Source organism: Grampus griseus (genome assembly GCF_964374135.1).
Source record: "Grampus griseus genome assembly, chromosome: 12".
NCBI lineage: Eukaryota > Metazoa > Chordata > Mammalia > Artiodactyla > Delphinidae > Grampus > Grampus griseus.
The window spans coordinates 34,215,542-34,228,649 of NC_139006.1; the positions used below are offsets into that span (position 1 = coordinate 34,215,542).

At 42.2% G+C, this 13,108-nt stretch overlaps 1 protein-coding gene across 16 annotated transcripts in view; it reads left to right on the forward strand.

The window, feature by feature from the left end:
* The window catches only part of DLGAP1 (DLG associated protein 1), a gene marked incomplete at both ends in the record, with an annotated part of 320,454 nt that extends 312,939 nt beyond the window's left edge, over positions 1–7,515 (forward strand). For 12 of the 16 annotated variants that reach the window (XM_082668376.1, XM_082668377.1, XM_082668368.1 and 9 more), the window contains 3 exons: positions 117–208; positions 4,412–4,564; positions 7,306–7,515. In XM_082668376.1, coding sequence (XP_082524502.1) covers positions 117–208; positions 4,412–4,564; positions 7,306–7,515 — 455 coding nt within the window. Of the gene's footprint in view, positions 1–116; positions 209–4,411; positions 4,631–7,305 lie in introns of those variants that run through there. The other 4 variants (XM_082668369.1, XM_082668372.1, XM_082668375.1 and 1 more) reach the window with 1 other exon arrangement.
* Between the last annotated feature and the right edge of the window lie 5,593 nt (positions 7,516–13,108).

A 13,108-nucleotide genomic window follows, 5' to 3' on the forward strand; every position in this document is an offset into this window, starting at 1 on the left:
CGGTGTGCATATCGTTTTCCCTAATTACTACAGCATAACTTCCTCTTTGCTTTACCAGACTAAGTCTCAGCAATGAGACGTCACGTGTAAACTTCTTGTCTGTTTGCTTTTTTCAGTTCTAGGGAAAATCCGAACTGCAGTTGGCAGTGCCCAACTTCTTATGGCCCAGAAATTCTACCAGTTCAGAGAACTGTGTGAAGAAAACCTGGTAGGTATCCTTATCCATCACTACCATTTTCCCTGCTAGTACCACGAGAAGAACCTGTTGTCAAGACCGGTCCAACTAAAGTAGAACCAAGTCACAGCCCATCGGACTCTCTTACCTGGAATAGAGAGTTTTCTGATGAATCATATATTTCCTGCTTTTCTTAAAATTAAAAATATTTATGTTATACTTAAGTAATCTTTGAAGAAAGAATCCAATCAGGTTAAAACTCCATTCCCCTCCCCTTTTTTGTTCGGTAACTGAAGACTTTCCATTTTCCTGGCCTTCTGATTTCATTATTCTTACCAAACTATGGAGCAGACTGATACGTAAAAAATAATATTACAGCAAAAAAATCATTTTCGATAATGAGTTTCTTTCTGAAATAGCCATCAGGGCTTATTTTCTTATCAGAGTTCTCTGTTTTAATTCAAGAATCAGAAGTGGAAGGTGTCATAAGGTATAGATTTGATCTCCCTGAGACCAATGAATCATTCAGCCTTCTTGGACATACAGAAACAAAATAAACCAGGACAAAGAGACAAAACTAATACTAGCATCAACAACATTTTAAAAAAATTACCAGCAAAAGACAAGGGCAAGAGCTTCCTCACAGAATTTTTTTTAAATGCTACCATCTCTACAAGTGTCATTCCACAAACATAGCTTTTATTGGTCAATTAATGATCAAGTTGGATCTAAATAAAGAAAATGAAAAGCAACTAGTTTATCTCCTGGAAGGTTAAAAACATGAATCATTTGCAATCTGATTGACCCAGACTATGATTTTAGAGTTCTAACCACATCTTGTTAACAAGGACAAATACAGACCGAATGGAATTTATCTAGACAGGGCTCGACCAAGAGCAGATATAAACCCGGCAAAAGTTGGTGCTCTCCATCTCTCTTCACCAGGCTTTTCTTTTTGAACCCTCCCCTTGGGGCTATCCTTTCCTTCCTCCTCACCCCCACCCCTGACATCTGTAGTTTGTTTTCTCCTCCCTCAGCAAAAATTACCTGACCCTTCTTTCAGCGTCTCAGAAATTCTGTTCTGAATTATGAGATAATATATATTAGTAGATGTATTGATAAGTGATTCAACCAATATCTTATTGAGCTTCACTACGTGCCAGGTACAGAATTCCTGCTAATCTGTAAACTTGCGGATGTGTCACAGATCTTTTTTTTTTTTTTTTTTTTGCGGTACGCGGGCCTCTCCCGTTGCGGAGCACAGGCTCCGGACGCGCAGGCTCAGCGGCCATGGCTCACGGGCCCAGCCGCTCTGCGGCACGTGGGATCCTCCCGGACCAGGGCACGAACCCATGTCCCCTGCATCGGCAGGCGGACTCTCAATCACTGCGCCACCAGGGAAGCCCCACAGATCTTAATTAATATGATTCTTTGCTCTTGTAAAGAATCATATGTAAAAAAGTTCATATAAAGCCACATTTCTCAAACTGGCCAAAAGACACAGGCGGAGACCAATAAGTACATGCTACAGGGCAAACACAGCACCCCTTTGAAAAGAATTATAGAAGCAGGAGCAGAAGCGCACTGTGTCCTCAGAGCTTTTAAGTTTATGATCTGGTTAGATCCTCAAAGCAACGGTCTGGAGAATATAGTGACATTATTTTTATGACGGTTCTACCGTTGAGGAAAATGGGCCTGGAAGAGCTCAGTGACTTGCCAGGGCCGCGTGGTAAGAGGCAGAGCCAAGGTTCAGATCCCAGTGTGTTCGACTTCAATCCCTGTAAAGGCCCCCCAGGATTTGAGTCCCCTCCTGACCCTGCTGGCTCAGCTCCATCTCCTCTGCAGCAGGAAGCACAGTGGCCTGGTGATGGTACCACTTAGGTCCACAAAGGTGCATTAAAGCAGCACTGAGATCGGTCACCCCAGGCCCAGCTCTGCTTGCTTGAGTTCTTACTCTGAGGAGGACACCTGAGAACACTTGCACCTTGTCTCCGACTTGACTCTCGGGCATAGAATAAATGGATTGCAACAAAAGTCAACCCAGGGACCTGGCCCGCCGTATCCTTCTCAACCTCTACCACCTCTGACCTCCAAGTGGCCTGGTTCATACTCAAGCGGGCTGTGCATCTCCTTCTGCGCCGGGGTGTCACAGGAGCCTCTGATTCGGAGACTGGCTGAGCACACAGGCTCTTTCCCTCTGCTTCCCCATCCATCTCCTGGAGGCTGTGTCAGCAAAGAGAGTCTTGGTGGGAAAGGAACAAATTACCCGTGTTACAGAGTTAAACGACCTCTATCATTTCATCGACTGATGCACTAAAACAGTTTAACCAACGGAGCTTGTGACCTAAAAGACTTCGGTGAACTTCAAAGTATGAGCAATTTAGCTTTTAGTTACCAATAAGATAAGGAAATATATTGCAAGATCATAAAACTCCATTTGACAAGTACTTTGTCAAAGCTATTATCTGTCTATTCTGAACCTAGATATTAAGAAACTTTCTTTTTAGTTTACTAAATCAAAGTACTACAGAGAAACCCTCTTGTTAATTCAGATGTCATTAGAATAGAGTTTAACACTGACCCAAATACTTACAAATTTTAGAACTTACTTATTCCAATGATCTATTGGTAGTTTTAAAAGTGTAAGTTTATAAATATATTCTTTACTTGTATTTATTTTGAAGCCAGACCAATAATGCTAGTCCATGAAAGGGGTAAAACGTTCTTTCCAACTTATTAACTTTGATGGTCACCAACCTTGAGCTTCCTGAAATTCTGATGATATTTTCATAGGGCTGATTTTAAAAGTACAAACTGGCCTCCAGTTATTATATGGCATGAGACTTCACAGTCATTCCAATTGCCCAGATTCCCAGAGGTAACCAAAACGGACCCCTGCTAGAAACTTTTGGCAAGTGGGAGTCCCACCCATCTGCCCATGAATGCCTTTAGCTACTGTTGCAGGTAGTAACCAGCGATGAACACAACACCTTCAGTCTTTAGTTGTTTTTTCTGTCTCAGACCATATAAATGAGTGGTTCATACTTTCTAGTACTTGTCAGGGATACGTGAATGAGGGCAAAGAAAGTCAATCCACAAACCAAAGAATGTTTAATATTATCTAGCAAATGGGTCACTACAGGCATCTATGTGTGTGTATAGACAAGTGTTCTCACATTTGCCATGTTACGTTATGGTCAATTTAAAACTAATTCGCTTCCAAATGATTTTGTCCAAGTACTTATATGATAACATGACTTCCTACATTAGAGATATCTTAATTGTTAAACACACAGTAGTTTGAAAATCCAGTTCTTTTATTACTTATCATTGTTTGCCCTAGTATTTTCACTCAACATGAGTATTAAAATGAACTTTACTTTAGATTCCTTATATGTTCTCTGAGTATGTTGGATGGCATGGAGTTGAATACTGACTCTAGTACCAATACACTGTATTTTTTTTTTTTTGCAAAAGGTATTTTCCTTTAAATATAGCTTTAAATGCATCTTGTCATAGATCATACATTCTGGGATTTTTCAAATGTTTATAGACTCCCTGCCATAGCGTACTGAAGGATGTAATATTAACAAAAGAAGAATTTTACTTTGACGTTGAGAATCACTGACTCCAATGTGTATAAGATGAATGTATAAACTTATCATTTGCAGTGGAATCTTTTTTAAAAAACCAAACTCAGAGAGAGTATAAACGTGGTTGCCAGGGGCTTGGGTGTGGGGGAAACAGGGAGAGGTTGGCAACACGGTACAGATTTTCAGCTATCAAACGAATAAGGTCTGAAGATCTAATTACAACATGGTGACTATAGTTGATAGCAGTGTATTGTATAACTGGGCTTCGCCAAGAGAGTAGAACATAAATGTTCTCACACACACACAAAGATAAATACATGAGGTGATGATGTGTTACTTAACTCGACGGGGGAGTCCTTTCACAATGTGTGTATATATCACATCATCACGTTGCACACTCTAAATATTTTGCAATTTGGTCAATTATTCCTTAAGAAAGGTGAATATGTATATAAGACATATATAAAATATGAAATGAATAAAAGGGCCATCGATAGCCTCACTTCTCTCTCCTATCTGAAAACCAAAAGGAACTCATCCTCCTTGCGTTATTTGAAATATTTGAAAAGGCCGCCTTGGTCCTGTGCTTGTTGTCCTAGATCATCACCTCTAAAGCGTGAATGTTTTTCTTTCTCTCATACAGAATCCCAGCGCTCATCCAAGGCCCACCTCCCAGGATTTGGCGGGGTTCTGGGACATGCTGCAGTTGTCCATAGAAAATATTAGTATGAAATTTGATGAACTTCATCAGTTAAAGGCCAATAATTGGAAACAGATGGATCCTCTTGACAAGAAGGTAGAACAATGTAGATTTTGTATGGTTCATTTAAAAACCTGCACAAACACTGGACAGTCTAAATAGGCTTCTGCTTTCAGTCTTGCTGTTTACAATGTGAAATGGAGCTGATATCATATTAATTTCATTGTAATGACAATGTTTACATAGTAATCACTTGGGATATTATCTGTAATATGTTTCAGGCATATTTTTAAAGAAAAACCTGTCTGTGTGAATTGGAAAATGGGAATGTGGCTTTTTTTGTTAATTAAACTTTAAGTTAAACCATTTTAGTCACTGGAAGGAACTGCCTCCATTTTGCTTTTTAAACTAAAATAAATGACATCTTCAGTGCACGGTTACATACAGCAAGAGCTCAACTTCCTTACACCCCTAGCACGTGCTTCCGAGAAAATAGGAAGCCCTGCAAACTAACCGACTTTGATAATCATTTCATAAATATAGTAATAAAGAAACCACTGTTGTTCAAGTGTAAAAATATACACACCGTAAAGTTTCACAGTAATCATAAATGTTGGGATTTTTTAAGAGTTTTACTGTTGGTTGATTTGCCCTGGGGAATATCGCTCACTGGGTTCCTCATGCGAGAGCGTAGAAGTAAAGACTCAAATGCTTTTACTTGAATTAATAAATGGCAATTTTCACATTTGATTACGGCGGGTCCACCAGGCTTGCCCAGGTATCCAATGTCCACCTCCCTAGGCTGGCCAGGCATGCATGACTTTTTTAACCCTTTGCTTTCCTATGGCCTGAGGTCAGATGTTCCCGAGAGATTCAACTTCTAAATATTAGGCACAGCTGTACTTGTGATGCCCTTTTCTGATCCCTGCACCTATCAGAGAGCAAGCCGCAGTCCAATCCATTCTGCTGCTGCCCATTATAATACCAGGGTTCTTGGGGTCCATGGGCTCCCGGGAGAAATCCAGTGCCACCAGCCGGTGCATCATCGAAGGGGCCACCGCTCTCATCACTGTCCCTCATCTCTAATTCTGTCACCATCCACCTGTGGGGTTTTGGTGCGAAGCATCAAAGTACCATGGATGTCTGTGTGGCCTCTCACTGGGGGAGCCAAACATTTGCACTCAATCTAGTTTTCTTTAATCTGGGTTTGAAACTGTCTGCTACGTAAGCTTTTAAATTGGTCTGACTTTAAGAAAACACTACAGATGTACACACATACTGGTAACTGAATTTCTAGAGCTGATCCATCTGATTTCTCACTCATGGATTTTTAAAAATTATAGTTAAAAAATAAAATGTGCAAGGAAAGGAAAATATGACTAAAAAGTTTCCAAAATATCGACTGAGTTACCCAACAATGAAGATTTTAAACGTCCAAAAGGAGTGAAGCTAAGAATTGATATAGGTAACCTATTGACACAGTAAATCATTAGTTAACTTGATTTCTAAACCTTCACGCACGTTGTCTGTCATCAGAGCTTTGCATCACCCCATGAACTGGAAGGGAAACAATGAACAAGACAATCAGGGTTGGTGGAATATGGTTTGCACTCTGTGCTCCCTTTTTTTATCCACACAAGACGCCACCTTAAACAGCCGGCGGGCAACTCCAGTGCAGTATGTTAACTAGGGCTTCACCCAGGCAAGTAAGGAGGAACACAGAGAATGCCCTTCGGAGAATCATGGAATCCCTAATTTAAGATACTTTTCACATTTAGTTTTATGAGAATTAGGGTATTTTATTGAAAAATGAAATCATCAGATTCACGTGGACCTTTGTGCAGCCTGAAAACTCACCGTCTTTTTCCCCAAAATCCTTTGTGGTTTAGATTCCCTTCTTTCCCACTGTACTTTTTTCCAGCCCAAGTGATATATGGCTTTTGTTTTTGCAATGGCATTTAAAATTAGCCACCCATTTTCTAGTTTGCTGCTGCTAGGGGGATGAACTCTTTCAGTCTTGTGTTCAGTTTTCATGGCACAGTGTCTGTCCCTGTGATGGAATTGCCCTCTGGGCCGCCACAGTCGCCCCGAGATCCCTAAGGCGTGACGGTCCAGCAGGATGTTTTAGGAGCTGACTCCACTACCCGGGAGGGTAAGGAACTGTCCAAGTCCTCCCTCCAGGGTGACCCTGCCCAGTACATTGCTGTGTGTTTGTGTGTGATGTGCAAACGGGTGTAACTCACTGTGGCATCAGCAAAGCTAAACGAACGCGGGCTTACAATCTTCTTCCTCGTTTGGTTGTTTAGGTTTGGGTGGGCCCGAGGAGAGGGCGGGGATGTTTTTAAACTCTGAACCGAGCTCGCACCCTCCGCCTCCCTCCTTAGGGGGATGCAGAGTTCTAAGAGGCGACCGCTGCCACCCTTTCCCATCTCTGGCACCCAGAACAGTCTGGAGCCTCCAGAGAAAAACCGCAGTAAACGTGCTGGGAGCCGCAGCCTTTCAGCAGGCGGGGGGGGCATTTTAAATACCCACATCCTTCCCTTGGAGAGACCTAGTTCTGCCATCCAGCTTTACCCTTGGCCTTAAACTTACCGGTATTTTTTTCCCCCTGCAGCTTTTGAATACGCAAGCCAGAATAATGAAGAAAAAATATATACATATCTATACATGTAAATATATATATATATATATACAGTGTGCAGATCAGAACTAACCTAACCACCCTTAGGCTTAAAAAAAAAAAAAAAAAAAAGTGTGCTAACTACTGACCTATCCCAGTTTTTCCCAAGCTTGTCCTGAGAAGCTGTGTAATGTCCTGAACCTTCTGCTTTGATCAGGAGCGAAGGGCCCCTCCTCCAGTGCCCAAGAAGCCGGCGAAGGGCCCCGCGCCGCTGATCCGGGAGCGCTCGCTGGAGAGCTCGCAGCGCCAGGAGGCCCGCAAGCGCCTGATGGCCGCCAAGCGCGCCGCGTCCGTCCGCCAGAACTCGGCCACCGAGAGCGCCGAGAGCATCGAGATCTACATCCCCGAGGCGCAGACCCGGCTCTGAGGCCCCCGGCCGCCGCGCCCCCGGCCGCCTCCTCCCCGGCGCCCGCCCTTCGCCTTCTTGGCCCGCCCACCCGTGTAGACGCGGCCCCTCTAGGTCACCCGCCATCCTCCGTTCTCTCGAGCTTGTCTGTCCTTAGATTCCAGCAATATCGAACCATAGGGTATCTCAGAAATCCAGGATCCCGGGGTGGGGGGGTCCCCAGGGGGGTGGTCCCCTCGGGACCTCGCGGACTTCCACCCGAAAGAAACTAGGAAACTAGGGCTCCGATCCCCCTGATTTCCCCGACACGCTTCCTATTTGGGCAAGCAGATGGAACACTTGATTTCCAACCTCAGAAATCACACACCCTGTCACCGGAGTCGGGAAGTGACACACCGAGAGGGGACGCAGAGGGGCTGGGGGGCGGGGGACCAGGATGCGGAGTGGGGGAAAGAGAAGCAAACCCTGCGGGTGCCGGGGGTACCTGCGTCGCTCACAGCTGCAAAACTGCCTCACTCTTGTGTCATCAGTCACTGCTTCAGATGTCTCAATCAGCAGAAGATTGTCAATCCGATCTTTCAGGGATATCCATCTATTCTGAAAGGCAATAAAATGAAGATAGGCAAGGCAAGACAAAGGAAGCACTGCTAGTTTAAAAGACTACATAAGGGATTTTTTCTTTTGTCCTATTCTTAAGAAAAGTTACACCTGAAGTGTTTTATCAGCTTTTCTTGTACTATGTATATTATATTGTTGTGATGGTGGTGGTGGGGTCTTTAGGGGAAAGTGTTGGTTCTATTAATTTGTTAGTGTCCATCCTGGGGGCCTACCTAATTACACAGAGCTAAGTACATCTCTGCTTACGGAGTGCTGTACATGGCAGCCGGGCTGCTTTCTGCGAAAAGTTGGGATTTTCCTAGCATCCCCTTGGAATGCTACACATCCGTCTCTTTTAACCCAGTAGTTCATACGGCAGACGTCTGTCTTCATCAGTCTTTTCTCACTGCTCCACAGTCCTAACATACCCCCGAATAAGGATTTTGTCCTGTGTCAAACCGGTAAAATAAGCTTTCTGTCCCAGTAGACATGCTGCCTCGTTCCAAAGAGCGGCCACTTGTCTTGAGGTCCCAGGTAGAGAGAGAAGAAATTTGACCTGCGAGGTTCAGAGGCCACATGGAGGGGGACAGTGTCATGATTCCTAAACACTGAAAGAAACCCAGGCTTTTGGCAGAGAATGTTGATTTCCGTTTTTAGTCCTGATGGATGGCCAGTATGACTTTTGCATCCAGCTCAAGTTATCTTTAAATGCCCTTACTCGTAGCAGTTTAAGCACTTAGAATGAGGTGATCTTAAATGATCACTGGCGTTTTCTCCAGCTCCCTAAAGCGTTAGAAATTACCATTGAAAAATGAAAGACTTTTAAAAACATACATCAAATACTCTTGCACCAGAGATGCTTTTTTTAAAAAAAAAACAACAACACTCTCATAGCCAGGTGCTAATTTAATTTTATTTAAGCAATTAAGAGAGGTGATGGGTTCTGGCAACAACTATTTTCACGGACATATTCTAAAACCACTAGAGAATTCGCTACCTCTCAGAGCCATTGATGCTTTGAGCTATCTTTATAAACAGGGCACAAATGTTTACTGCTGTGGTTTACAAGACAAGGGCTACTAACATTTAAAAACCAACCAACCAACTTTTAACTAGGGTGAACAAAGCACCTTTGAGTGCTTTATAAAATTGGAGCAGACAGAGAATTTGAGCTTCAAGTATTGCTGGTTTTAAAAAGAATACAACTTTTCTTTACTCTAGCAGCCAAGGAAGGTCACACAAAGTTTGCATCAAGTAAGGCCAACTGCCACCTTGGGTAGCCTATGGTCTCATTCAACCCTGACAGTGACTCGGAACTCAGATTAACGTGAAGGAAGCCACACCCATTTGAAGACCAGATGTCCCCATCCACAGCTCTGCACCGTGAGGTAGAGATAAGATTTGGATTAAGAAATAGATTTCTAATACTGTTCAAGATCATCCTACAATATTTTCTTTGCAAACTGGTTTAGCCCAGGATATTTTAAAGAGAGACAAGAGATGGCCTATTTATCTTGTCTATGTGAATGGTATTTGTATATTCATAAGCTATTTTTGGTAAGAATTTTAAATCTTTTAGCCGAAGGCCTCCAGGCACCATGACCTTTGCCTTCCTTGAAAACACCAATTGTACAAACACTTTATAGAAGGCTAATTATTGATGTTAAGACATGATCCCACATAAAGCTGCCTGTTAATCACTTGCCCCCTTAAGCTGACATCCATGACCATAACCTTTGTTACATTGTTCTTCTGATGTAATTTGTAGAAATGTTTTTTAGTTCATATTGGAAAATGTATGTACCCTGAAAAATTACTTATTTTGTTTAACTTTGGTATAAAGGTGTTTGGGCATTTTCTTGGGGAGGGGGGATTACAAAAGAAGTTTGTCTCCCACATCAAAAAACGTTAAAAGAAATTAAGTATTTATTATATTTTTTGCAGATGTTTCCATACAACTCACATAACCTTTTTGTAAAGAGAGATGAAGAAATGGATTAAAGATTTTTAATATTTGAAATGGTAAATAGAACTAATTTATTTGTACTATATTTCTGTTATTTATAGATGTTTCCTTAATGTTTTACTGTGCATTACCACTTTAATTTAAGCCTTATCCTTGTGAATTTACCATTTCTTTTTTAAAACCTGTCTAGATGCATATTTTAAATAACTGGAATGTAAATCACTAGCATATCTGAATTCCCAAATGTAATTTTTAAAAATTATTTTGGTTTGGAAAAAAAAAGATTCATTTGAAAGCCTTCAGATGGAGGGGTGGGGAACATTTTTATGGCTTTATGAATTGGAATTTCATAGGCTTATCTACCTAGACTGTGTGTGGACAAAAAAAAAAATTGTAAATAGATGAATGTTTCCCATAATGTATAAAGAAATTAATAAAATACTTAATGCACTGCTTTCAGGTCTGTGTGTTTTCACTACAGAGTCCTACTTCTTCTAAAATATAAGTAATTGCCTTTGGAGGGGGGTGAATAATTAAGCAGTTAAGAAGCATATCATTGTGACTTTCATTGTAACAACACATGTACTAGTCCAGGTGAGCTGGTGGGTAGACCTTGCACCCTATGGAAGGGCTTTAAGTACCCAAAACTAAAAGTCCTTTTACTGTGATGATTACACACATCTGAAAGTTTCAGGTCAGGAGCTGTATGTTTTATGAAAGATGTTATTAGCTTCTCAAACATGTTCAAATCTGTATAGATTTTTACCCACGTGGATTTCTTTCAAAACACTTCAACAGTTTTGTTTCCTACACGTTCTCTGGGGTAGGGAAAATCAGAATAATGCATTGTGGTCTTCATTTCATCCCCACAGTACTGAAAAACTGCTCCCTGAGGTTCGGTCACTCGCCCAGCATGACACAATTATTAAGTGACAGATTTGAGTCCAAAATCCAAGCCTGCGTTCAGCTTTGTCTTCAGTGAGGTCTTTATCATTCTTCTCACATTTAGAATTGGTAATTGCCACTGTCAATTTCCCCTGGTTTTCATCTAGGTCATATCTGTAAGCCTTACTTTATACACAAAAATACAGACTCACCAAAAACAACAAAAAAGTCAATTAGAACACTTTATACAGTGGACATACACTGATCTGAAAATGCCACAACCCTGAGACCTGTGTCCACAATACTTCCTCCCACCAAGTTCTTGGGCAAAGCCATACATCTCTATGCAACAAACTTGGAAACTGTTAAACAGATAAGCCACTTTGTCCGATTTTTATACATAAGCAAGACCTGTGCCAGTCACCAAAATAACACAATGTACTTTTGAAAGTGCTTCCAAAGAACAATGATCAAGTGGCCGGACGCGGGCGAGGTTGCAAAGATCTCATTACTTTGGCTCATGCACTGACTGTTCACGTAGTGTGAACTGTGATTATACTTCTTGACTTTTAGCAAATTAATTCTTATATTTTATCGGGGCTCCTTAAACATTTCAGCCAATCCTAAAACAAAATGAGTTAGTTTTTGCACACAGAAATTTGAATTTCAGTGAAGCAATTTCCCATGTTACAGGGTCCACTCCCGCCCCACCCACAGCAAAATGTAATTTCATTTTTTATAGATATTGAACAAAATGGTTTGAATTTCTTTTTGTATCTTTGAAATCCACACCCTTGAAAATATAAACTGATTTTGGTTTAAATAAATGACATATGGAAAATCCTACTGTCTGAATGTGTTCATTCTCGTATGCCACTGTTACCAAAGGGTACCGAAATCCACCTGGGGTTTGTTCAATAGGCTGTTTAACTTTCAGCTACTAAACTAAGATCAGATTAACTCCTTTTGCAAACAGGAACTAGTGGCCCAGGCTGAAAACTCTCTCTGGTCCTAACGCATTTACTAAGTTTACAGAATAGGTCTTAAATTCCTCTGCAAGTCACTCATTTCCCCTGAAGCAGAGAGAGGAAATAGTGTGCTCTTCCCTGTCTGGGCTTCCTGCTGGTCCAGGGAGGCATCATCAGAAAACCACAGGGGGGCTTCCCTGGTGGCGCAGTGGTTGAGAGTCTGCCTGCCGATGCAGGGGACACGGGTTCGTGCCCCCGTCTGGGAAGATCCCACATGCCGCGGGGCGGCTGGGCCCGTGAGCCATGGCCGCTGAGCCTGCGCGTCCGGAGCCTGTGCTCCGCAACAGGAGAGGCCACAACAGTAAGAGGCCCGTGTACGGCAAAAAAAAAAAAAAAAAAACCACCAAAAGTCAAAGTCTGCCATGTAGCTGATTAAACTGTTGCTGTTCATCAAATGTTTTCACTAGAACAGATGAAAAAAATGCCATTCTTCTGCTTCACACTTCTAGTCTGCCTTCAGAGAGAAGTAGATGCTAATGTCCTCTTTCCAGATTACTCGATAGGTAAATCAGTATCACGAGGGAGCTTCTATAGAGACCTCAATAAAGAGATTCTTCCATAGAAAAACTCTCCTTGGACTTCCCTGGTGGCACAGTGGTTAAGAATCCACCTGCCAATGCAGGGGACACAGATTCGATCCCTGGTCCAGGAAGATCCCACATGCCGCGGAGCAACTAAGCCCGTGCACCACAACTACTGAGCCTGAGTGCCACAACTACTGAAGCCTGCGTGCCTAGAGCCCGTGCTCTGCAACAAGAGAAACCACGGCAATGAGAAGCCATGCACCGCAACAAAGAGTAGCCCCCGCTCGCTGCAACTAGAGAAAGCCTGCCTGCAGCAATGAAGACCCAAAGCAGCCAAAGGAAGAAAAGAAAAACTCTCTTTTTCACTTTGGAAAGGAGGAAGGGGGAAGCAAATAGAGTCTTAGTTTTCTCTTGTGATATAAAGAGGGAAAATGCATTCTTTCTATTGAGTCTAGTATGAGGAGGTTACAAACAATTACAGGTTTTGTAGTCTTAAATCCTGGTGCTTTCACTACGTCTGAAGACCAATGCTCTGCAAACAGAAAACATTCCTGCATAGCTAGCCTTCTGAGATCTACACCCATAATGATCAGTTGATGAGTCCTTCCTTCTTC